The sequence below is a fragment of the Aethalodelphis obliquidens genome, unplaced genomic scaffold (assembly GCF_003676395.1).
Source record: "Aethalodelphis obliquidens isolate GAN/ISIS:26980383/991018 unplaced genomic scaffold, ASM367639v1 scaffold38, whole genome shotgun sequence".
Taxonomy (NCBI): domain Eukaryota; kingdom Metazoa; phylum Chordata; class Mammalia; order Artiodactyla; family Delphinidae; genus Aethalodelphis; species Aethalodelphis obliquidens.
The window spans coordinates 3,116,381-3,141,889 of NW_020837982.1; the positions used below are offsets into that span (position 1 = coordinate 3,116,381).

Genomic DNA, 25,509 nt, shown 5'->3' on the forward strand with positions numbered 1-25,509 from the left:
TGGAGTCTCTGGAATCGGGGAGGTCCAGGCCGAGGGAAGAGGGGGAAGAGAGCACGGGCTCACTTGGATCAGTGGGTGGTTCCTGACCTCCAGGCCTGCTCCCAGCGGGTCCTCCACAAACCCCACAAGGGTGTGGGCGAAAGCTCAGGCCTCTTGGACAGGCATTGCTGACGCAGGAAGCTTGGTGATGGAGGTGAACCCAGGAAATGGCCCCATGCTTCTGAGATGGGCCAAGGGCTGGGCTGGGCTCCTGAGAAGCCGACTCGGAAGAGAGGCCTGTTTGTGTGCTTCTGCTGTGGGTCCCCCGATGTCAGGGGTCAGGGTGTGCGTGGGAGAAAGAGAGTCAGCGTGCGGGGTTCTGCCAGTCACTGAGCCAGGGCATGGGGACCGGCTCTGTGTCCCCACGATGCCAACGCATCCTGCGAGCTCCAAGAATCCTGTCCTCGGGAACCAGGGTGGGGCTCAGAGCATCCTCAGACCAGCAGTACCAGCAGCACCTGGGGGCGTGAATCCCCGGCCCTGCCTCGGACCTCCTCAGCGCCTGCGACGTGACAAGATCCCAGGTGGTCTGCTGCTCGCTGGAGTGGGAGAGGCACTGGCCTAGGGGACTGTCGTGCAGATGCGTCGCTGGGACGCTGAGGTCGCATGCCCCTTTCTCCCCCACTACCGGACCCGAGCAGGAGTGGTGGAGGGGAGAAGCGGGCCGGGGAGCCAGTGAGACAGGGTCCCAACCCAAGCCCGGAGCCAGATTTTGCCAAACCCTCGCTTAGCCCCTGGCTGAGCTCCTTCCTTGCTCTCACCGGGCTCAGTCCCTTGAGAAGCCTTCCCCGTGAAAGATGTGTGTCCTTCCCTCACTGCCAAGCCCTCGACATGCAGCCCAGCCTCGCCTGTGCTGTCACCCAGGGCCCAAATCATTACTGGCCAAACTTTCACGAAACAGGCAGCCCCAGAGCAAAAGGCGGTGACTGCGTAAGACCGGGCTGTGGTCTAGGCCTTCGCTAAAGACCTGGCAGCCTCGCGCCCCTGCCACACCCCGTGTGAGACGCCTCCTGAGGTGCAGCTCACGCCCGCAGGCCGGGCTGTGCTTCCTTACCCCCATCACGGGTCTTCAGATGTGCACAGAACTCCGTGTGCTGTCCCCATACCCGATGGGCATTTCAGAGGAGCAATGGGGCCACGCTGATATGTCCCTTTGTGGAGGAGTTTTGTCCAGGCTGTGGCATCCCTCAGTCCCCAACTCTATACAGCTTAAGGCTGCTTTCCCTCCAAAACACCCACATGCACATACAATGTGGTTAAAATAAAATGCATTTCGTATAAATATCTCCATCAAGGAGTCATACAAGGAAGGCTCAAGAGGCAGACTGGGGTTTGTTTTTTTTTACATACAGAGGCATAAATAACTGTACACAGGCCGCTAAATACAGAGTGATGTGACAGCGCCTCCTGGTGGTCACCCAAGTGGTGCGATCAAGGAAGTTCCATCCTTCTCACCCACTGGCCAGGCCTGGCACTGCAGATCTAGTCTCCAAGGGACCGGGGAGGCCCATCTCTCCATCACCCCGGCAAGGGGCTCACTCAGTCCAGGCTGCTACTGGGTAGCAGGTCAAGTAAAGCATTTGAGAGGGAAGGATATGGGGAAATAAGATGTGAGGCTTGGGGATATAATCTCCCTCCAATATCCCCAGTCCTGTGACCTCAGAAAATCGAGAGTTGGCACCATCCTTAAATTCTACAGTGGCAGCTTTAACTTCTCCTGTGGGCGCTTGGAGCTCTGGTATTGCTGGGCAGCCCCGCTGCCCCATCCTTTTTCACCTCATAGGGAAATACAGCACCAAAGATATCTTCATGATAGCGCTTCTGGCTCTTTAAGGGAAAACAGAGACCAAGGTGTCAGCTCTGCTGGTGCAGCGATCTCTCACTCATCAGGTCCGAGCTGGGCCAAGCCCCAAGGGTCCCCCTGCTCCCCATCACACCTACACTCATGAGCCGTTTGCCTTCCCAACTGTCATGCTTAGATTATACTCGAATCTCACTTAGACTATGTAACCCTCATGAACACCTGCTCTGGCGTGGACCACCAGAGCATCTCTCCAAGCTTTCTGATGGACGCTAAAGCCCGTCCAGTGCTTGTCTCACAAGGGGCTCCAGGAAATGTGGGCTCTGAGATAAATATGGTTGGGACATGCCGTGTACTTCCTCCCAGTCTTGAAGCGCCACAACGTACAGCAGCCTGTCAGGGGCTCTGAGAGTCTTGTAGAAAAATCAACATGTTTGCCTTTGTTTAAGTGAGCAGCCAGACCAGGATGTACAGTTAGGCCTTCTAACAGCCCGACCAGCTCTGACCTCCCGCCACCTCTAGGATTCCTTTGAGCCCAGACTGTTGTGAGCCTGACCCCCCGGCCCTGGCTCCCTGGCCCATGTCCTTGGCCTGCATCCCGAGCCCACACGCCAGCGGTCCTACCTTAAGCTGGAAGAAATAGTCCTCCACCTGCTCCTCAGTTAGGCTCAGCGCGGTGGCCACCAGCTGCTTCAGGGTGCGGGCCACATCCCGGGCTGCGCGCACGTCCCCGCAGACGTAGAGGTGGCCCTGGTCCTCGTGGAGCACGTGCAGCACCTCGTCCGCCAGCTGTTGCCGCAGGATGTCTTGAACGTAGACCTGAAGCCAGAGGAGACGGTGGGTCCAGGCCCCCAGTGCTGGGGGCGAAGGCTGCGGTCAGGCCTGCCGGCCACGGGGAGATGAATAGGAGGTGGGAGGGGTGGCGGGGTGAGCACCCTCCTGGCCAGGGCCTTGCACGGGGACCAGGCTCGAGATGAGGAGGTGCATGGGTGCCCTGCCTGGCCCAGGCCCGGGCTGGGGCTGGAGAGGTGAATACTGGCCACAGCCATGCCCTTGAGGAGCTGACTCTAGTGGGGCTCCCTGATCTGCTCTGAATTCACCGAGCTTCAAAGAGGCATCATCAAGCCACTTACCCTGCCCAGAGCTCTGAGGCCCACCTGCCTGCACCCCACAAAAGGGAATCTCTGTCCTCGAGATCCCCCGTGTAATTCAGAGCAGGGCTCCCCAGTTACACAGAAGTCCTGGAGCCAACGGGGGACTCTCTCCTCTTTCTCTACACAAGATGCCCAGTGACCCTGGCACTGGGCATGGAGTGCCAGGTCTGGGAGGAGCCCAATGGGATCAGTTCACAAAGGCTGAGCCAACAGTCTTTTCTGACCCCCCCAGGCTTATGGGGCAAAGTACTACCCGGCACAGCAGAGCCGGTCCGCGGGCCGTGCTGGGAGCAGCGGCTGCCCCCCAGCCATGCTGTGCTGGAGCGCGAAGCCGACCTGGACCACCTCCCCACCCCCGACAGCTGTACATGCCGGCCGAGGACCTTCAGCAGGCTGGGCACTGGGGATTGGTTCACATGTGACTCTGACTTAGCCCTGAACGTCTCAGGGCCCGTCTCTTCTCCTGGAAGAGTGAACACAATCGCTTCACAGCGCCACTCCGGTGACTGTATAATCGCCTCCATTTTAGAGCTGAGGAGGTGAAGGCTCAGGGAATTGAGGGGCTTGCGGGGAGCCAGGCACCCACCATAGTCTGTGCTTTTAATGCTCCACCCACTGCGCGGGCAGCTGCAGCGTTTACCTTGGGCTGGTCAGGCAGGCGAGAATAGGCTGTGTGCACCTCATGCAGCACCCCCTTCCGGGTCATCTCCAACATCTCTTCCCGGTAGAGGTGGTCCTCATCTGGGCGGCGGCACCCAAACACCAGGGTCATGCGGCCACTCTGGAGACCTGCAAGACCCAGTAGGCTGCAGTTACCAGGATGGCCACCAGAGGGCGGGTGGGCCATGCTTCAAGGCCTGCCGAGCTGCGCACCCAACTAGAATTCCATTTCATCCCCACGTTCCATATAGCACTGTCCCCACTTTACAGATGAGGAAACTGAGGCCCAGGGCATTCACATCCTTTGTCCATACAGGCTGAGGCAAACTTGGGAGAGGGGCCAGGAAACATCTGCGGGGTGGCTACAGCTTCAGTTCTACTCCCAGGCAGCTGCTGGGCACCACCTGGTACCCCCTCCGCACCCCCAAAAACCCTCTAGCTGTACCTTTGTGCTCGGCATCATGAAGTCGCTGCTGCCAGAAGCTGCGGAAGGGGGCGATGCCCGTGCCAGGCCCGATGAGGATGCAAGGGTGGGAGGGGTCCTCGGGGAGCTGGAAGCCGCTGGCACTGAAGGAGACAGGAGGAAAGAGGCCCCGTCCTCAGACACCCTGGGTCGGATGCACACGCAGGACAGGGGCTGGGGAGCTGGGGGGGTGGCCGGGGGCGGTAGCGTTGCGGGGTAGAAAAGACAACGAGCTAAAAGTTGATTTCCCAAGTCCTGCGGGCTGCTTCATGTCCCCTGTCCAGGCGCACCATCACCTTGCCCTGGGGTCCCTCTGAGAAAGGCTGAGCCTCATTGTACCCTGGGCCCCAACATCGCTGCCACCTCTGTCCCTGCTAGAGACTTGGCCATGCTCTACCACTGGGGGTTAGAATGGAGAGGCCCAGTGGGACCCTCGTGCCTTCTTTACGGGCCAAGGGGCCCAGAGTGGCATCTAAACCCCAGATTGGGCTTCCCTGGTGGCGCAGTGGTTGAGAGTCCACCTGCCGATGCCGGGGACACGGGTTCGTGCCCTGGTCCGGGAAGATCCCACATGCCGCAGAGCGGCTGGGCCCATGAGCCATGGCCTCTGAGCCTGCGCGTCCCGAGCCTGTGCTCCACAATGGGAGAGGCCACAACAGTGAGAGGCCCGCGTACAGCAAAAAAAGAAAAAAGAAATAAACCCCAGATTCCTCCCTTTCAACCCAGTACTCCCCGGGGCCAGTGGTCCCGTGATGGACACAGTGCGGGGGGTGCTTACCTTCGCACAAAGCAGGGCACCGGGTCTTGGGGCTTCAGGTTGCTGAGCCATGTGCTGCAGACGCCGTGGTGTAGGGGACCCTGGCCGTCTGTAAGGACAGCACACACCTGACGAGCATCGTCCCTCCCACCCCTGCGTGAACCTTCTCAGTGGCTCCTCCCACACTGACGCACCTCCCTGAATTGCCTGCTCAGGCACTCTGCAGGCTTTAATCAAAGGAATGTTTTTCTCCTGGTTCTGAGTTCCACCCTCTATTCGCCCAGAGCTGGCAAAAGCTGAAAGGGACTCAGAGAGTGTGCAAGGCTCTCCTTCTGCCACTGCAGAATCTGAGTCTCAGAGAGGGAAGGTGACTTGTACAAGGTCACTCGGGTAGCAGTAGAGTCAGGTCACAGCTCAGCTTCCCTAACTCCTACTCCGATGCTCCTTCCAAGAGTTTCTCCAGGGACACTCCCAGCCCATCACTCAGCTCCGATGACAGTAGCACAAAGTGGCCCCTCAGGGTGACCACAGTCACTTCCTCGCAGTGTCTTCAGGAGTACAGCCCTTGCTGGTAGGAACCCTGGGTGGGTGATGGACAAGCTGCTGCGCCTCCCGGTCTGCTCTTCCATCTCTGTCTCCCCCAGCGGCCCCTCCTGGGCTTGTGGAAACCCCAGGTTCCCTTCCCAATGGCCCAGCATTTAAGGGGACCTTCAACCAACTCGAGAAGTCCCGCTGGTTCTCCTCTGGGTGGAACCTTGCTCTCACAGGATGTGCCTGCCTCTCCTCTCCTGGTCTGAGGGTTGAGACTTGGCCTCTGCAGACGTTCTCTAGCAGAGCAAAGAGAGTCTCTGCCCGGTTTTCAGGAACTGTGTGACTGTGCTTCTCGGAGCACAAAGGGCTCTGAGGCGTGAGCCAGCTCCCCAGCTTTGCCAGCCCAGGCAATGCTCAGTTACGGAGAGAGGGCAGGGGCGTGGTTCATCCAGCTGGACAAGGTGTGGGACCTCCCAGTGTATGTCAGCCCATCCCCCGTCCTCTGCCCTCACAGCACCCTGCACCTTCCTTCTTAGCACCTACACAATGACAGCTGTCTGTTTCTATGAGTCTCTCTTCATGGTTCCCTCTAGATGGGAAGCTCCATGAGGGCAGGGTCTATGTGTGCTGTATTTCCACACCCACCGTGGTGCCAGGCATAAAGAGGTATGAAATAAATCATCGCTGAATGAGTGAGTGAATGAATGAACCATCAAGGCAGAATCACCCCTGTATTTAGGCTGGACTATCAGGAAGACTAAGAATCGCTGGGCGCCCACTAAGTACTGGGTACTTTCCACATCTGATCTCATTAAATTGTCCCAACAGGAGTTGGACAGTAGAGAGGAGTATGGTGGTTAAGAACTTGGACTCAGCAGTCAGACTACCTGGGTTTGCATCTCCGTTCTCCACCTGCTACCAGGGTGACTTTGAACCTGTGGCTTATCCTCTTTGTGCCTCACCCGTGAAATGCACACAGCTCCTGTCTCACATGGTTACCGATCACACACACACAAAGACGTTAGCTCAGTGCCTGGTTCATGGTAGTCTCTCCCATACTCCTCCTATCGCTGTTAACAGCTCTGGAAGGTGGGTGTTTAATGATGATGAGACCAAAGCTCAGAGATGTGGAACAGCTGCCCCGTAAGGAGCAGACGTGGGCCGCTCCACGGCCTCTGCCCCAGCCTTACCTCGGGTGCGGTACGTGAGCACGGCCACGGTGAGGTGGATCTCCGTGGGTGCGTGGTCCCTGGAGGAGCTGATGGAGTAATACCGGGGCTTCAGGACAGGCAGCTGGGAGAGCAGGAAGCTGGCGGACACCCGCAGGGACGGGAACTCCTCCAGCACCTCCAGGAAGGTGGGGCTATTGGTGAACTTCCACTTGTTGTAATCAGACGGCTGAAAGCCAAGGGCAATATGAGTGTCTCAGGGCGCCTGCCCCACACAGAGGGAAGAGGCTGTCACAATCCAGTATTCATTCATCCACTCCACGGCACACACTTCAAAGAACCAGGTGCTGTCCACGGTGCTGAGAACGCCGAGCTAGAGAGGAAAACGTTCCTGTCCTGGAGGAGCTCAGGTCAATGAGTAGCATTTCTCTAACTTGTGTGCTTAGAACTTAACTGTCAGCAACTTGCAGGCAGGAGTCAAATCTTTATTCTAATCTAATTTGGGGAAGGGCTTCAGAATCATACAGACCTGGGTTCAAATCTTGACCGAATGCCCTTACTATCTGTGGGATCTCGTCCTCGTTACTTAACCTTTGTGGAATGAGGATAGCATCACCTACCTCATGGGGATGTTGTGAGAATTAAGTGAGAAAATGTGTGCCAGGTTAGTGCCGTGTAGCCACAGGATAAGGGCAGTGGAGGTGGCTGGAATCAAGATAATTAGCGATAATGGTGACGGTAATAATGATATTCGGTGCCTTTTGCAAAGACTTGGGTCTAGAAAGTTGCAGGTGAGTGAATGCATTCTCTCATTCATTTATTAATTCAGCTACCCATCTGTTACTATGTCCATTATCCATTCATCCACACCACCCATCCTCCATCACTTCCTAAATTCCAGGCTTGTTCCAGGTGTGGGGAATAAAAGACAGAGCGGCTCTCCTTTTCTAGCTCATTTCTGAGGAAGTGCACTTTGGTTGCATCCTGCAGACGTTCAAAACAATTCAGTTCACTTGACACAACTATGTCCTAGAGATGGGACAGGAGAGGATGCCTGGCTTCCTCCCAGCCTTTGACAAATTGCACTTTGGGAAGCTGGGGTGGATTCCCCTTGGAGGTTAAAGACCAGCTCTAGGCTCAGAATGTCCCCGACTCTGGGGCCCTGCTCCTGCCTCACCCACCAGCCCCGACCTTCACCTGGCACAGGGTCTCCAGCCTCTGCCTCTCAGCCTCGTCCGTGGCCAGCTGGGCAAGCTTTCGGAGCAGCAGCTGGGTTGGCGGGGTGGTGATGTCCAGGAAATAGGTGAGAGCCTGGCTGAGTGAGCAGGTGGGCAGTCGCTTGTCCCTGACCCAGTAGCTGCCTGGATAGGGAAGAAAGGAGTCAGGATGGGAAAAAGGCCCCATTTAGGTTTCCCAAAGAGTGATGAGGCATCTGGGATAGACACCCTCTACCCTCCAGCTGCAGGGGAGAGAAGACACTGGAGTTCTGGTTCCAGGAACAGCAAAAGGGTTCATGTGCCCAACTCAAGTGCAGGAAGATGGTGCCCAGCGGTAGGGCTGCCAGGAAAGGCTGGTCAACAGCCCTCCAAAGGGCACCCAAGTTGACACAATCCTGCAAAACTAACTATGTACCAGAGTCCAGTCGCTCTCTGGCCCAGACCTGAACTTCAGCAGGACACACACAGCTGAACTACAGACTCACCACGACTAAATTCACCAAAGACTGATGTACACCCCAGAGGCCAGTTCTTCATTTAGAGAAAAGCCCATAACTGCAGTCTCCAGGGGTGACTGGGTGAGCAGCCCTCAGCCCAAAGTGAGGTGGCAAGTCTCAAGGAGTGCCAAGAGGCCGTATGCAGGGCGGTCACAGCATGGACACTGGAGCCTGTAGACATGGGTTCAAACTCTGGCTCCCCACTTACTAGTAGGCTGACTGAACCCTCTGAACTTGGGTTCTGTCTCTGTGAAATGGACGTGATAATAAAACCTGTCCTGCTGAGTTTGCATGAGGACTGAATGAAACAGTACACGTATTAGGTAAAAATATTAGTATTACATTGTTTCCTCTAGACCCCAGGCCTGAGGAGTCACATCTGTCCCCCTACAGTCACAAGGATGTCTCTGTCCTCTTACCCCCGAGTTGCAGGCTCTCTCACACACTCCTGGACAGTGGGGAACAATGCCAGACTTTGCTTCTCAGGCTCCTGCTGTCCTATTTTGGCCACTCTCTTTAGGGGGACACATTTTTTGGAGGTATCATGATTGCAGAGGACGCTAAGGCCAGGGAGCTAGTCCAAAGGGCTGGAAGGCCTGTGATTGCTGATTTCATTCGTTTTCCTCTCCTAGTGCCTGTCACCCAGTGCTGTGCTCACCACATAGGCTGAGAGCCTCGCCTTAGCAGACAACAGGGACTCTGACCCCTCCCCCGGACAGCCTCATCTCTCCAGTTAGGATGGCCAGGAGGAGCCAAGCTCTCCTGGTCACCCATGGTCTGGCCCTGCCCATTGCCCACAGAAGGTGGGCATAAATGAGACCCTCGATGGGGAAGCAGTATGAAATTAGAATGCCATGAAAATGCAATATAAATTCCAAAGCATAAAATTTGGGATCCAAAGGGTGTATTAAACTACCTTCCTCTGACCTTCCGGACAAATGTCGATTAGCCCCTGGGAAATGGATTCCTCCATTCCTGCATTTGTTTGGTGCCAGGAATTGTGGTGAAGGTTGCACACACGTATCTACTCATCTGTTCTTCACCACAGCCCTGCGAGGAAGGCTCTATTATCTCTATTTTAGAGACAAAGAAACAAAGCCTCGGGAGGTTAACTCCTATGCCCAAGGTCACATTGCTAGTAAGTGATGGATCGGGGACCTGAATCTTCAAAGCTCACCATTTTCATAGTTTCCACATTTCTCTATCGTGTCACCAAGCAAGTTGCACATGTGTGTCTGTTGTGGGACTAAAGAGACCATGCATGTATTGGTGAAGTGCTGGCGTCAAGGAACTACCCCCCAAATGGTGGCTGCTACTGTTATTATTATAATAATAATTATGACTATTTTTGCATATCTGCATCCTGTACTAGGTAGTGAGCTTTCTGAGGGCAGACACGGAGTCTCATTCATTTTTGTAGCCCAGGGCCTGCCTGGTATATAGATGTGAGTAGTTAAAATTTTGATGGAAAAATGAATCGGTCAACCAACAAAAGTGGCCGGGTAAGCAAAGAACGAAGGGGAAAGATAGCCCAGCCTCTGGCGCTGGGCAGATAGTCCCAAAGAAGCAGCCCTTCCTGTTGGCCCGGCGGCCGGTCGATGACTATGTACAAGGCTGCTCTGGCGCGGGCTTCAGAGGCCCACCACTCAGCAGGAAGGACAGGGTTAGCTGCCCGTTTGCAGCGCAGGTCCGGGCCCAGCCCATCCGTGGGGCTGGGGCTTGGTGGGAGGATGCTGGGGGCGGCCTCAGCTGAGGCTTTTGTGCAGCGGGCTCACCGTTCTCGCAGAGGGTCTCCAGGCTCATGGGTTGGTGGGGGGCAGGGCCATCCACCACTCGCTCCAGGATGCCTTGGACCAGGGCTGGCTGGTTGCCTGGGAAAACTCCGAGGTGCTCTCCCGGCAGGTAGCTTGGACCTTGGCTGCCCTCACAGGAGAGTTCCACCAGGAGGGTGGTACGGCTGCAGAAGGAAAAAGAAGCCTCTGGTTACGCCACCAGGATTTCCTCCAGCACTCCCTGATGGGTGGGCCAGTTTCCCCAGGAAACGTGCCCTATTTTCATTTTCCTGCCCGGTTCCATGAACACGGGTTGCCGGCATTCCGAGGCTGGGGTGCTCAAGAGGGGCCCGGGGCTGACCCGGCCTGCGGCTTCTCCGTGGGGAGAGGGTGAACAGGAATCCTCCCATGCAGCCCTCCCAAGCCCTCAAGAGCTTGACCACAGACTCCGCCTAAAGAAAGCATCGCACTAGGAGGTATGTGGGCATCGAGACAAACCTTTCCTAGTGTCTAGCACAAATCTGGTTCTTATCAGAACACAGCCCACTTTCGCTAATGAATGTAAGGACAGCACAGAAAAACAAAACCTACAGAGAATCCACACTGCTGGCTGACCTGGCGGGGAAAGGTCCTTCCCTGCCAAAACTTTTCCTGAAAGTTCTTAAGAAAGCCAAATAGTTTGAGTGTTTCTTGCCCTCCCCTTTTGGTGAAATAGTTAAGTCACAAAGGACAGGAAGTGAAGCAGGTGCCTCGTTCCCAAGCTGGAAAACTGGCCCATGGTTAATGGAGACCCAATGTAAAGGTGCTGGTGGCCACAGGGGTTAGCAATCAAGCTGACCCTCCCAGCGGCATCTTAGCTAATGCCAGTGGACACTTCCCTCCTCTCCTTTCTAAGACTGACTTGCTCTGGTCTTTCCCGGATGAAAATAAAATCTGTGGAACGTCACCCAAGAAGCCCTCTCCTTTGCCCTACCTGGATTTTGGACTCTGTAGATTCCGCTGCGATTTCAGCCTCATGGTGAACACATGCTTGGCGTGCATACTGCCGAGGGCTGTGGGACAGAGAGACAGTGAAGTGGCAACGTGGCTCTGAAGTGTTGGTGGGGCAGCCTCCATGTGCTGAGTCAATTACACCCAGACGTTGCCCTGGGGTGTCTCACTGTGGTGGTGCTGGGGTTTTCCTTCCCTTCTTTTTTTCCCCACTGTGTTTCTGAATCACAAATAAAGACCCTTGGTTTGAAGAGGATGCTTGTGCCGCTGCTAGGTATTGGGAAATGCAATGCAAATGCCCCGATATGGGAATTTCTAGGACATCCCATGGCTTGGGATCCGCAGGAGAGCGTAGTTGAAGCTGGGGATATCCTAAGCGTGAGGAAACGTGTAGGACCTCTGTAGTCCTGGTATAGGAAAAGAGGAAGCACAGAAGCACAGCATCCAGACGGGCCGTTCAGAGTTCCCAGACTGTAGCCTGGAATTGCCTCTGAAAAATGTTCTTCATAATACCTGGCTGCCATTAGAGCGGGAAGGCTGGGGCCCAGATCCCACCTGGGCCGTCTGCTAGCAACTTGCTGCACCTCCCTGAACTTCAGTTTCTCTGTCTGTGCCTTTCTCACAGGATGAGTGTCAGGGATCACTTAGAGCAGGTGCACAAAGAGTCCAGCACAGTGCCTGGCACATAGGAGCGTCCTTCTCTCTCCACTGCCCTCCCAGGGTCTCCTCCTAAACCGCCTCTCTCAGAGACGAAGCACACCTGCAAGTCTTGCATCCCAGCAGGCTCTTGGACCCAACAAGAGAGAGATGCCTGGTAGCCCCAGACTAGCTGCCTCTGTTCAGAGGGTCTTAGTGGTCTCCTTGACCCTAGGCTCAGGACTCAGAGACACCCACCCCAGCAGGAAGGGCAAGCAAGCTCCGTGTGGTGCAGGGAAGCAGGTACCTTTGTTGAGGTCCAAAGGCTGTGAGTCTTGCACGAGCCGGTAGTGGTGCAGGTCCCAGGTCACATTGGCAGTGTAGAGCTTGGGGATCTGGATGTGGTGTTTGCCTCGGACATCGAACGTCTCACAGGCTGCCTGGACAAAGGTGGAGCCGACTGGTGTTAATCAACATCCCTGTCATCAGCAGCAGCTACTATTTTTTAAGTCCTTGCAACTGAGCTAAGAGCTTTGTGTAATTACTAACACACTTATCTGGTTGGGCTGTTATGAGAACCCAAAAAATGGCTGGTCCTAGCACATAGTAGCTATTGCTATTATTATGAATATTAATAATGACAGCATCTCGTTGTATCCGCATGCCCACACTATGACACAGGTGTGATTACTCCCATTTTCCTGACATGGAATCGTGTGGAGGAGATGTGGGCTTGGGAACGTCGGACCCACTCAAGGTGGTGCTCGTAAGACCCACTGCTGGGTGAAACGCTTTGCTTCAGGGAGTTCTCTCAGTCAGTGGGGTCAAGCCACAGGTGATAAAGACCTACTGAGATATCCCTGTCCCCAGGTTCTCTGTGGCTGGGACACTGGAACAAGACAAGGATGTCAGGAGGTGACCTGGATAATCAGAGGGGGAAAGATCTTAAACCACAGCTTCCCGAGGGCAGGGAGGTGTCAAGTGGAGCTCTTCTGGGGGCTGTGGGAAAGCAGCAGCGACTTGAGCTCTCAGGCCTGCGATCCCGGCCCACACCCGGGACCACGCCTATAGGACCCAGCAGGGGTCATGCCACGCAGGATGCCCAGCACAGGTGTCCTGGGCACGAGTGCACCGCAGCCTCCCTCCTGGTGCTGTGTGGCAGCTTCGGCTGTGAACTGACCTTGAAGGTTTGCACGGCCCAGCCACGGAAGGCCTCCTCCTGCCCGCTGAGCTCGTCCCCTTCCCCTGTTGGGGCGATCTGAGAAGCCCCCAGCTGGGACAACTTCTGGTCGATGTCATGAGCAAAGGCGCAGAACTGAGGGTACATGCTGGAGCCGAGGCCAAACACGGCATACCTGCCCGAGGAGGACACGCACGGAGCCTGGGTGAGCTGACCCCGTCCACAGGCCAGCCTCCGGCCCTCGCGCCCCAGCTGGGCAAGGACCGCCAGTGCACACCCCCTTCCTGTCCTCTCTGGTTCCCGAGCCTCGTCTCCAACTCCCACGACCAACCCCATGCCTGGCCTGCAGAACTGTGAATGGGACTTGGTGTCCCTGCTTTGACCCACAACACCTCTGAGAACAGGCTGTCTCTGGGCCTGGACATCCCAGGAAGTTCCCACTTATACACACCCAGCTCCGTCCCTGGAACCCAGACTCTGGGAGTGGGGAAGAGATTTACCTGAACTTGTTGGTGAGTTCTTTCAGCATGAAGAGGGACTTCTTCAGTTTCTAGAAAGAGAGAGAACCACAGAGTTCCCAGGACAGGATTAATAAAAGCACCACTTTTCCCTTTCTTCTGGTGGCTCATTTAAAAACTGGACATATCTGGCAGGAGAAAGTTCAAGGTGCTCGCAGGGAAGTTGGTTTAGGTGGGGCCGCCTGGCTGGGACTCAGGGACAAGTTCAGCCTTAGCAACTCATGTGGGCCTGACCTTTGGTGGGGGGCGAGGACAGCCCAACCCCCAGCCCAACCAGCCCTGGCAGAGGGGGGCCTGCCTTATAGCAGGGCATCTCCAGAGGGACTCCTGACAGGACATGAGCCTCTCTTCTTGTCAGAGTGACAACTGGTCCCGTATTCTCTGAAATAACCCTGATTTCCCAGGAACTCAAGATAACTTTAGGTGGAAACTAGTGTCAAATCACATGGTAAGAAAGTATTCTTTTCTTCTTTAATTTTTTCTAGTTATTCCTTTTCAATTATTTCATTCTTTTGTCCTGAACACTAGGGAGAAAATCTCAGACTGCTGCTAATGGAGACTTAACACTTCTCTCATACTTGCTTATTACTCTTTTTAAAAAACAAAGCAAGCCATGGTTAGGCAACAGTATCCAGCTAGAATTCAGTAACTGCTTGGCTTTCATTGGATTTACCTGGGACCAATTTCTGCTGGCTTTCCATTTGTGAGAGTGATAGAAAGTTTCCTTTAAACATGAATTTTTGAATTTAAAAAGGCAGGTCAATTTACTGAAATATATTAAGCACGTCACAGGAAAGGCAGCTCACGCACACAGAGGAAATTACGAAGGAGGCAGCCAATGGCTGACCTTAGGGCGACCCAGAGTTATAAGAGCTCTCACTCCCGAGTGCCCTCCTTAGAACATGCTGAGTCCCCAGATCCTTTCCTTGGTCCTCTTGGGCTCTACCAGACCCCAGACCCCTGGGACTCAGGCCACCCACCTCTCCGTTGCCAGGGGAGTCTCCGTTCCCGAACGTGCTGGTCACCACCAGCAGTAGCTGTTCCTCCTCCAGATGGCTCAGCCTGTATTCGTCCATGCAGAGAACCTGCACGGCACCCAGGGTGGACATCAGCCCTTGCTTCCCAGGCTGGCGCCCTCCCCAGACACCCAGCGCTCCCCTCATCCTACTCAGGCCAGGAGTCCCCTTCGTCATCTCGGTCCCCTGGTGCCCGGCACAGAGGAGGTGAGGACTTAACAAATCCCTGTCTACTGAACCTATGTGAACACAGCATCCTCGATTCTTTGATTCTCCCACGCGAACACATCAGCAAGCCCTGGAGGGTTTGCCTCCAAAATACTGCATGTCCCAAATCAGAGCACGTCTCACCGCTTCCATTGCTATCTTGAATTCTGAGTGCGTGGACATATTTTCCACAAAAACGGGATGAGCAGGTAACAAAATTGACAGCTCCTCTGGCACCTCGGGGACCCAAATGCTTTGCCTGAAGCTAATCTCAGGTGACATGTGTCACGGCCTCGTGGTTCTACCCAGGCCTACCTGACCCAGGAGGCCTTCAGTGATGGAGGATCAAATCCAACACTGGTGGAAGGAATGAGTCACCCTTGGGAGTTTTGTTTTATTTCTCTGCATCTTATTCGTCCTCCGCTCCCTTCACATTTAGCACTGCACCCTGTATAGGAGGTGTTCTGTAAATGTGGATAAAATCCATCTAGAACACCTCATGTATATCGAGACTTAGCAACATTAAGAAGGTGTTTCTCAAACTGTGTTCCCTGGAACACTATGAAAAGCTTATTTACTAGGTAAGTTTGGGAATCCCTGGACACACCTCTCTCCTTCTATCACAGATTTTCAATAAACATCAGCATGCCCAACGCTGGGGGACATGCAGGAGCAGAGCCATCATTGTAACTTGCCCCAGACTTCTCCGTGCACAGGCTGAGTTGGCTACCTTAGGGTTGAAGGCACAGCTGAACAAGGCCCCTAGGTCCCGGGCCAGTGTTTCTGATCTTCCTGTCTCTGTTGCGAAGAGGATCGTGGCTCTGACCCGGGAAGCCATTTTCTCACGCATCAGCACTGACGCAAAGAGCACGGCTCTGTGGGGACAGACATGCTCTGTGTGCTGAGTCAGCCTCCAGAGGAAGATGGGGGCCCAGCATTTAAAGTGCAGCAGATCGAGGGAAAAGAACCCAGGTTTCTCACCAGCTATCAACCCTGGCTCACCGCCCTTCTCCTCCTCTCCCCCACTCAACCCACCACGCAGCCCCTTTGGGAAAATGGAGGAGAGAGAAGGCTGGGACAGAGGTGGCAGGTGACCCTGGGAATTGGTGTCTGGATTTCTGGGAGCCAAACCCTTTCTCTCTCTCTTTTTTATAGTTTTAATATACCTTTTAATTTATTTATTTATTTATTTATTTGGCCGCACTGTGCAGCATGCGGGATCTTAGTTCCCCAACGGGGGATCGAACCCATGCCCCCTGCAGTGGAAGCGCAGAGTCCTAACCACTGGACTACCAGGGAAGTCCCTCCAAACCCTTTCTCATTGTTCCCTGCCCTTCAAGGTCTAGAAGGAAGGGCTGAGGTTCAGATGTCAACACTGGCTGCTCCCACTTACTTGACCAAGACTTTGAATCGAATCTCTCTTCTCCGGGGTCTCCGCCTCTCATCCTGCCAGACGTGGGTTTTCCAGGCCTCCACCTTCAGAAAAGAGGGCAGATATGTGGGCAAGGTGGGCCCTGGCTTGGCTTGAGCTTGGAGAGACAGAAGGCCCTTCATGCCCTTCGTGAGTTGCGGGGCTGAGCAGGCCCTGTCCCCACCCTTTCACTGAAAGCCCCACGGGGAAGGGCTGCATCTGTCTGTCTCCCTCCAAGTTGTAGCTCATGTCCGGCACAGAACCTGCACACGAACAGTTGACTGTCACTCATTAGTGTGTCCCTGGAAGGGAGAGGCTGCACATCTCTTTCCTTTTGGTATCTGATCACTAGGAAGGCTATACAGATTGTATATATTGCATAGTCTGCCCTGGGATACCTCTGAGAGTAGACGAAGGTGCTATGACCACAGGCACAAACTATCCCAGGCAGTCAGTCACACTACTTATCACTTTTAGAGTAAGGAAGCTCTTCCCCAAATCTAACCAAAGAGCTTTTTGACAAAAAATGAGATCATTTCACTGGGTAACGGTTCCTGAGTGCACTCTGGGTTGGACACTGGGCTGAGCTGTTACGTACACCAGCTCATGTGATCCACACAACCTCCTCCACCATGGAGTTGATGACCGTCCTTTTAGAGATGAGAAAACCAGGGCTTAGATGGGTGAAATGACCCACCCAAGATCATACAGCTAGGAAGTGGGAGAATCACCCCCAGATGTATCTGACCTGGGAGCCAAGCTCTTCACCATTATGTCATGTGACTGTCTATAGCCCTCCCGTGCAGGCGGGCACAATGGTGGTCGCCCTCAGGAGCTTAAACTCCATCAGAGCAACGGGCTACTAAAGGTACCATAAAAGGTATTCCCTTCAGTCTCACTTCTGTAGAAATGGACAAAAGCATCCTTGAGTGAAGCCTGAAAAGCATTAAAAATATGCCTCTGTGTCCCCGATCCTTCCTTGTATATCCTGCATTAGTGAGCACACGTGTGCACAGGCACATGCAAACACACATGCACGCACACATGTGTACACACATGCACACATGTGTAGACACACACACTCTCTCCACCCCCGAGCTCCCAAGACAGAAAGGAGAGGAAGGCCCCTCTCTTACCTGGTAGTAGTAGAAAGGGGACAGGACATAATTTAACATCTCCTGGTGGAACACGGGGGTGATGCTTCCAGAAATTGGGGGTACCAACCAAATCCAGTCAGCTGGGCAGCCCCCTCGGGACCGGTACTCATTCTGCATGTACTTCATGAAGGACTCTGCAGCTGAGTGGTGGTCCATGATGGTCACATTATGCTTCTAAATCAGAAGGAGGCAAGAAGGCGAGTTGAGGAGAGTGGTCGGTTGGCTGCAGGGCTCCCAGATGGACTATGGAAGGGCCTGGCAATCTGTAAAATGGGACCACAATCCCCTCTGGCCCCCTTCTCACTGCTGAAAATAAATACCCAAATGCAAAGTATTTTCAGAGCCTCTGAGCCCAAGCAGTCACCATAGCCATGGTCAGCCCACAGGCCACACGCTGCCCCCGCTTGGCCTCTGCGGGCAGTGTCCAGCTTCCCAGGCCCACAAGTCTCCCTGGACTCCCACAAATTGCTCTCTGGATGCTGATGAGTCAAAGCACAGTGGCTTTTTTTCACTTGTTGGTAAAGAGTTCCAGGAGTCACCTTCCCAAAGATGTGGCTGTCTCAGCCCAGAAGGAAGAGGACTGAAGCACTGGGGGGAACCACAGTGCATGGAAGGCAAATCACCACAATGTCCCACATCCTAAAATTAGAAGCCAAGGGGTCTGAGCCTTCCTGGAATGATCCAACAAGGGCAGCCACATCGTCTGGAGCAACTCATGTAGTCAAGAGACATTGGTTTCATGGAGTGGTTCAAACCTTGGCCTCTTATTAGCCATGTTACTTTGAGCTATTAGTTCCTTAACCTCAGTTTCCTCATCTGTAAAATGGGGATGGTAATAGTTCCTATATCATGACGTTGTTGAAAGAATGCAATCAAATAATACAAGTAAAGCATAAAACGTGCTCAATGAATGTTAGCCGCTATTGTTATTTCTATCTACCAGGTATTGCATACAGAGGTGAAAGACGTGGCCTCTTCTCTACATTGGATCATACTCTAACTGGGGGAGGCAGAAGGACATCAGCCATTTCACATGGTCTGATAGAAGCTATGATGGAGGTGAGTGCAGGTGCTGACGGAGGGCCGAGGGAGGGCTTAGCTCACACAGGAGCTCAGAGGAGAGATCAGGGATTTTAGAGACAGTTTCTAAGAGGAAGTGAGTTTTGAGAGATGGGTACCAGTTAGGCAGCAGACGGGCAGTCCCGGAGGAGGACACTGCATGAGTCAAGGCTGGGAGGCAGGAGAGGAGCCAGTGGGCTCCAGTAGGATCAGCTATGCCTTCTAAAATTCTATACATACACACACCGCAACTACTGGGTGCCAGACCGGTTTTAGGCGCAGGAGCTGATGAATGATGAGAGCTGTGAGAACAGTTGTAACAGTAATAAATAATAATAACAACAAAACTAATGTTTTTTGAGTGATCACTATGGGTCAGGCAATGCAGCTAAATATTTTGCATTCATTTTCATTTAATCCTTACAGTAACCTAGTGAGGGAGGTACCATTATTATCTCCATTTTACAGATGAGGAAATGAGGCCAAGTCTTTTGCAGCTGACCCTGAAGGAGGGTCATGAGGAAGTCCTGGAGACTCTCAAGCAGTGGAGGGACGTGGTCAGCAATGGTCAGGAGACAGTTGAGGGTCAGCAGTTTCCTGGGACATATCCGCATCCTGCCAATATCAGAGCTGATGCTGGGAGCCTGCAGGAGTCAGGATGTGTGATCCACAGCCAGTGGGGCCTTCCCGAGCTGGGTCAGCCCCAGGAGGCTCTTCCTGTCCTGTCTCGGAGCTGCCCTTTCCCCCCCGCCCACTCCCCAAAATCAGGCACAAGCTTGACATGCCTACAGCGTGACAAGATCTGGGGAACAGTGTGTGATAATATGTATTTACTGGGTGTTTAATGTCAGCTCCCACTACATTCCACAAGGCCAGGGTTTCTGTCTATTTTGTTCACCGCTCACACTCTTGGCCTGACCTAGGGCCTGACACATGGAAAATGCACAATAGAACTTTGCTGAATGAATGAATGACCCTCTGCCCTGCGGTCTGGCCTCCAGGGCATCTGCCAACTTTGTGGACATGGTCCCAGCTTCTAAAGTAATAGCTTCACACGTCCACGGCTCCTTCCCCAAAGGAAGGGGAGTGTTTATAGGAGAGCAGCAGATGGACTGGAGGGCTCAGTCCCACACAGGAGCCAACCTGCTGTGTTTGGTGGCTGCCATTGCTCAGAGAGGGGAGCAAGAGCAACAACTGCTCAGGTGGACGTGGCCTCTCATTCATTCATCCAATACATATATTTTTTTAGCATCTGCCACGTGCCAGACACTCTTCTAGGCTCCAGGGGTAGAGCAGTGAACAAGAGAGACAAGGTTCCTGCCCCATGGAGCTTACATTCTAATGGGGGAGACAAAGAAAGAAGCAGATGGACTCCATAATGTCAGGAGCTAATCAGGATTATGAAGGAAAAGAAAGAAAAGGTTAAAGGAATAAGAAAGACAGGGAGGTGGGTGAGGATGCCTTTGTTTATGGTGTCATCAGGGAGGGCTACTCTGAAGAGGTGACAGTTGAGACCTGGATGAAGGGAAGGAGCCGGTCACGGGATGATTCATGGCAAGGGTGTTCTAGGCAGAGGAAAAAGCAAATGCAAAGGCCCTTAGGGGGGAAGCATCTTGGTGAGTGTGAACAACAGCCAGAATTCCACTGGCAGAGCTGTGGAGGATAAAAGCCTGACTGGAGCGGCTGGGGGATGAGGACGTGTAATGAGGTCTTTCAATGGTTTTGCCGTAAAAGGGAGGCAGAGAAACAAGGTAGTAGCTGCGTAGGGGGAGTATTTGGTTAGCTAGCCATTTATCTCTTTGAGATGGGAATCATTACAGCTTACTGATCATTGATGGGAATGATCCAGTGGATAAGGAGGTATCAATGTTACGGGGCAGAAGTGGGGAGGATTTTCAGGAGTAAAGTCCTTGAAAATTGAGAGAGGACAGGATTCAGTGCTCAAGAGCAGGGATTGACCAGCCTTGGGAGGTAAGGAGTTGCCTGTTCCTAGAAGCATTCAAGTTTACACTAGCAGACTTGAGAGGGCTTGTCTCTCTATCCCCAGCACCTAGCACTGTGCCTGGCACAAACAGGGTGTTCAACATTGTTTGACGCGTGAATAAATGAGCAATGCCATAAGGGGAAAATCAAGCATGACATGGGCGGCTGGACCAGACGACCTTCTAACCAGAAAGGCTTCAGACCCGCAAACACCAGACGTGCCTGGAAACTGTGGAGCACAGCGACATTGATCTCAATGACAGCCCGGTCTTTCCAGAGTGAGGCCACCTTGTGTGTTTCCAGGCCCATTCTCCTGCCCACTTCCTGCAAAGGCAGAGAAATGGGGGTGAGTCAGTCTCTTGGATCCCAGCTGCAGGCCCGCACCTCCAGCCGGCCCAGCTGGACGGTCTTCGTTACCTCCAGGATGTTGTAGCGCTGGACGTCACAGAAGTCCCGGACTCCGATCTCTGTGCCCATATACCAGCCGTTGAAGGGGCACCCTGGGAACTCAAGGCCACCCACCTCAAGCAGCATGTTGGCTACGGCCGGCAGGGCATACCACTTCAGCTCCAGCTCCCGGAACCACTCATACCTGGTAGGGAGGCAGAGCTGGTGGCAATGGGGCCTTCACTTTGGCCCACACTCATCCCCCCCCAAAAAAAAGCTTCAGAGAAAGAGTGCACCAAGAAAACTCCTTTCCAAGTGCTGATCTCTAAGTTCATCCCACCTGGAGAGGTGAATTGACGCACCACGTGTCATTTGCTAATTATACATTCAATCACGAGTTCATTCACGCAAACATATTAAGCATCAAGTATATGACAGGCCCTGTGCTAAATGCTGAGAACCCAACATAACACAGCACGTAAGGATTCCAGTGTCAGAAAGCCTGGGTTCAAGTTCTGCCTTACTGATTACTAGCTGTGTAATCTTGGGATATTATTTAGCCTCTCTGAGCCCTAGCATCCCCACCAACAAAATAGAGATAAGAGCATCAAACTCATGGGATTATTGTGAAAATAATAGTATCCTTTATTTGTATATTCATTCATTCCAGAAATATTTATAATTGAGCACTTACTATGAGCCAGGCGCCCTGCTACGTGTTGGGGATATATTGCCGAACAAGAAAGACAAGATCCCTAATTCTCAAGGACCTTACAGACTATAAGTAGGTAAACAAATAAATAAATAGGAAAATAAAGACAAGGTGATGTGTCAGATGGAGGGTGAGGGTGCCTACTCTAGATTGGGTGTTCAGAAGAGGCTTCTCAGAATGGGTAACATTCGGGAAATACCTCATTGACAAGAAGAAATGAAGTCTGCAAAATTCTGGAGAGAGGGCATGTCAGGCAGAGGGAAGGGCAAGTGCAAAGGCCCTGAGGTAGGAGTAAGTTCAGTATATTCAAGGGACAAAAAGAAGAGCCCAGCCTAATGCCTGCTACATAGTGAGTGTCAATGTATGCAGGTATTTTTGTAATTATTAGAGCTGCCTGGAGGAGGGGCTGAACCAGATGAGCTCTTGAAGTACTGTCATCAGTCAGGAGAGGGATGGCTAAGAGAGTTGGCAGGAAGGTCAAAGAGGCCTGGGCTGCACAGTGTGAGAATCTCAGAGCCTTTCAAGGATTCCTTTCCTGAGGTCACTTCTTCCCAAGCTGCTAGAGCCTGGTCTGTCTAAGCCATTGCTTTCCTGTCACCATCAGCATCTCATTATAAGTCTGAGGCCCGACATGCAAGTGCAGAGTTGCTGTACAAGGGCGACAAGGCAGGCCTTGAAAGTTGGCCCTTCTGGGTATCACCTGCTGCTGGCTGGGCTTTGGGGGAGGTGCAGGGAAGATCCTGAGGTCTGAGGTCTCACTTAGGAAAGGAGGGGGCATGCATGTGAACACACACCCCCGGCACCCACAGCCTGCTTACTTGGGATGTTCCATGGGCACCTCAAACACAAGGTCGGGAGGGATTTCGAAGAGCTCAGGGTCACGGCCATCAGCCTGCAGGACCAGAGGCACCACATCAAAGCGGCCGTACTTGGGCTTCCAGCCCAGGTCGATGCACAGCTGAAAACAAGACAGGCCAAGTGAGTCTGGAGATCCAAGTCCCTTGACCCCTCTGGGCTCCACTGTCACCCACCAGAGCCGGATCTAGTACCTGGGTGAGCTCCACGCTGGCAGGGTCCCCTCTGATGGTACCATCAGGCATCTGGTAGCCGGCATACCGGATGAGCTGGGCGTTCCAGACCCGGAAGTCATGTTTCCCGTCGCTCCGCTGGGGGAACACGGTGATGGCCGACCTTCCCCAAGGTGAGGACAGTGCTGTTTACCACCCAGCTTCGGTGTGCGCTTCCAGCCATCCCCAACAGGTCCCCTGTCCCCTCCTATCTTCCCACTCCCCAGCCCTCTGCACCCGAGCTAACTGAACCAAACCCCTGCAGCTCTGAGACATGCCAACCTCTCGCTGGCCTCTGTGTAACCCGTCCACTTCCTGACATACCCTCTCCTTCCTTCTTCTTCCTGCAGCTCCTACCTTCCAGACCAGCCCAGGGACCACGTCCTCCAGGGAACCCTCCCCACCCCTCGGGCACGGTTAGCTGCCCAACCCTTTCCCTAGCTGCACCATAGTTCTCTTTGCAATTGAGTTAGTTGGACGCTTGTCTAGTGCAAGGCATAGGTTCATAGTGAGTTGGACCCTCGTCTAGGGTCCTAGTCACTTCCCACCCCCATGCCTAGCCCTGTGTTGGGTCCTCATCAGGTGGGCACTGAGTGTTTGCTGAAAGGAAAAATGAATGAAGGACCAAATGAGTTGACCTTGACCTCCTTGGCTAGGGGAAGGGGAAGGTAAGGCAGGAGTGGTTCTGATGGGCAGCCACTCCCCCACCTCTAAGAAAATCACCACATTGGCTGCAAAAACAACTTCTCATCTCCTCTAAAGTGGGGAGCCTTAACCTCGAAGAGTGGAGAAGTTGCTTCTTAAGGATCCCCCCCATCACCTCCAAATGGCTACAAGTCAGAAAGAAACCAAGGAAATGGGCCACTGACGAGGCACTAAGCTCACAGAGGCCGGCTCACTGCGAGGGCTCCCTGAAGAAGCCGAGTCTTTCTCCTTTCTTTCTCCCTAGTCTCTCCTGGAGCCCAGATGCCTCCCCTAAACTCATCTGCATCTCTTGGCTAAGCCTTGGGGACAGGACGGGCCCCAGCATAGCCTCGTAGCCTCGGGAAAAGCACACCCACCTGATGTTGCCGTTGTTGGTGGCATAACGCAGGTGTCTGCAGATGTGCTCGAACATCTCCTGGGCCGTGGAACAGCTCCGCGCGTCGAAGACCTGCGTGCACGCAGCCCACCCAGACCATGCCCGTCAAGGACCGTGAGGACAGAGGCCTTGGAGCTGATCTTAAAAGCTAAGCCACGGGGACTGAGGGAGTGGCCCCAAACCTCACGACCCGAACGCCTCGCTGAGGAGTGCATCCTCCTCTCTGCCCCTTCATCCTTCCTCTGCTCTCCTAGGGGAGCCCAGGAGCCCTCACTTGGAAGACCGTATCAAAACCCAACCCCCAAGAAAACCTGATTCTCAAGCACCATGAGTCAGGATTCCCACAGCCTAGTTGCTTTATACATGTTACCCATGGCCTCCAGAACATTTTATTACAGCCAGAGCTGGTTGCATTGGCATTTCTTATCTCTTTATCTGTCCAAGTACTTTCACTATTATCCAGCAATAAAACGTAAAGACAGCTTAGGAGGCTAGGATAAAGGAAATGTTTTCTAAAAGCCAAGAATTCAGTCAAGGTAAACAACCAGGGCCTCAGCAGTTATAATAGCAAGGTCGTTTGGTTTCGCGTTGGCGTTTAGTCTCTGAAATTTAACGCAAGAGAGAAAGATCGGCTAGAAATCCTGGTGCTGAGATCGGATTCTAGACTCTGGGGCGGTGGGGGTGGGTGGCTGTAAGCCCCCATCTCAAGCTCAGGGCCGGGGAGAGAGAACGCAGGGAGCCCCGGGGACAGCTCGGCGGGCTGCTGGGAGCCACTGCTCAGGGCCCGCCAGGCTCCCAGCTTCCTCTCCTGCTAAGGGAGTCCACCTGCAGGTTGGACCACTGGATCCTCCCAATGCAGCGGGGGGCGTTGCGCCAGGCCTGCTTGGTGGCGAAGATGAGCTCATCTCCCGTCAGCTGGTAGGTTCCTGTTGTTTCTATCTCCTTTGTTACCGCTTCCACCCTGGCCAGATGTTCCTCTATTTTTGCCCTGGGGGACAGGAAGGCATCAGGAAGATCAACAATGAGGTGACCTTAAATGGAGACCGATTCAATCCACAGAAGCAGGAACTGAACTAGGACACCAGGAGGGCAAGATGTCTCTCAGGGAGACCGTCCCCTCCAGAGCCAGCTTCATGGGCACGTGACCAGGGCCTTGAGCTCAGAAGGGCTCCATGCTGGGTATAATGCTCTGCTGTCTTGAATTCTTAATCATCTGTGAACAGGAAGCCACGTTTTTATTTCCACACTGGGTCCTGCACGTTACACAGCTGGTCCTGATCCCACCAGCACCCTTGTTGTTTCTAGGAGCGTTTTCTCGAATCATATTCATCTCAGCATGGAGTGCAGCGCTTCTCAAGACACTTGCGAGAGCCGGAGCGGCAGCCAGCAAGCCGCAGCCCCATCTTGCCTCTCAGTCAGGGGAGCACCCGTCCACCTTCCCCTGGTTAAGAGATGAATCAGTCCCTCCCACAGCAGATCCTGTGTACTGAGTACTCATTGTGAGCCAGGCACTGGGCGAAGCCACCCACAGTCAGGGTCCCACTGAGACTGTGAGGGAGGCATTTTTGTGTCCTTTTTATAGTCGGTGTATCTGGAAGCTTAAGTACTGGCCCAGGAACAGAAGTGTGGTAAAGTGGAAACTCAGGACTCAGACTCAGGTTGCCCTGATGCCAAGCCCAGGCTCTTAACCTTCTACCTTCCACACTGGGTGGGAGGGATTGCAAGCCCAGAGATGTGCAGGGACTGCCCACGCTTCCCTGGTCAGGCCCAGACGGGGACCTGCCCTCAGGACTCAGCCTGCAGGGCCCCAGGGCCGCTCAAGGAGGAGCCCTCCACAGTGTGGTCCAGCGTCACAGGCTGTCTACAGCGAGCTTTCTCAACCCCCGCGCCGCTCGGCCAGCTGTCCCTTGTGAGATTTCCAAACTGGCTTCTCCCCTCCCCTCCCAGCTTCAAAAATATCCCACAGCCAGGAAGGTTTTGAAACACACACACACACACACACACACACACACACACACACACACACACACACACACACACACACA

At 53.8% G+C, this 25,509-nt stretch overlaps 1 protein-coding gene across 1 annotated transcript in view; it reads right to left on the reverse strand.

Annotated features, from left to right (window-relative positions):
• Positions 1-63: 63 nt before the first annotated feature.
• The window catches only part of NOS2 (nitric oxide synthase 2), a 39,071-nt gene continuing 13,625 nt past the window's right edge, over positions 64-25,509 (reverse strand). The window contains 26 exon segments of the mRNA XM_027130379.1: positions 64-1,385; positions 1,387-1,521; positions 1,524-1,546; positions 1,549-1,633; positions 1,636-1,866; positions 2,465-2,659; positions 3,635-3,783; positions 4,100-4,221; positions 4,896-4,983; positions 6,596-6,803; positions 7,772-7,935; positions 10,064-10,245; positions 11,034-11,112; positions 11,994-12,126; positions 12,867-13,041; positions 13,367-13,416; positions 14,365-14,469; positions 15,338-15,482; positions 16,001-16,083; positions 17,155-17,349; positions 20,440-20,541; positions 20,635-20,809; positions 22,135-22,274; positions 22,366-22,507; positions 23,445-23,536; positions 24,290-24,452. Of these exon segments, the coding sequence (XP_026986180.1) occupies positions 1,296-1,385; positions 1,387-1,521; positions 1,524-1,546; positions 1,549-1,633; positions 1,636-1,866; positions 2,465-2,659; positions 3,635-3,783; positions 4,100-4,221; positions 4,896-4,983; positions 6,596-6,803; positions 7,772-7,935; positions 10,064-10,245; positions 11,034-11,112; positions 11,994-12,126; positions 12,867-13,041; positions 13,367-13,416; positions 14,365-14,469; positions 15,338-15,482; positions 16,001-16,083; positions 17,155-17,349; positions 20,440-20,541; positions 20,635-20,809; positions 22,135-22,274; positions 22,366-22,507; positions 23,445-23,536; positions 24,290-24,452 (3,451 nt within the window). The 3' untranslated portion in view covers positions 64-1,295.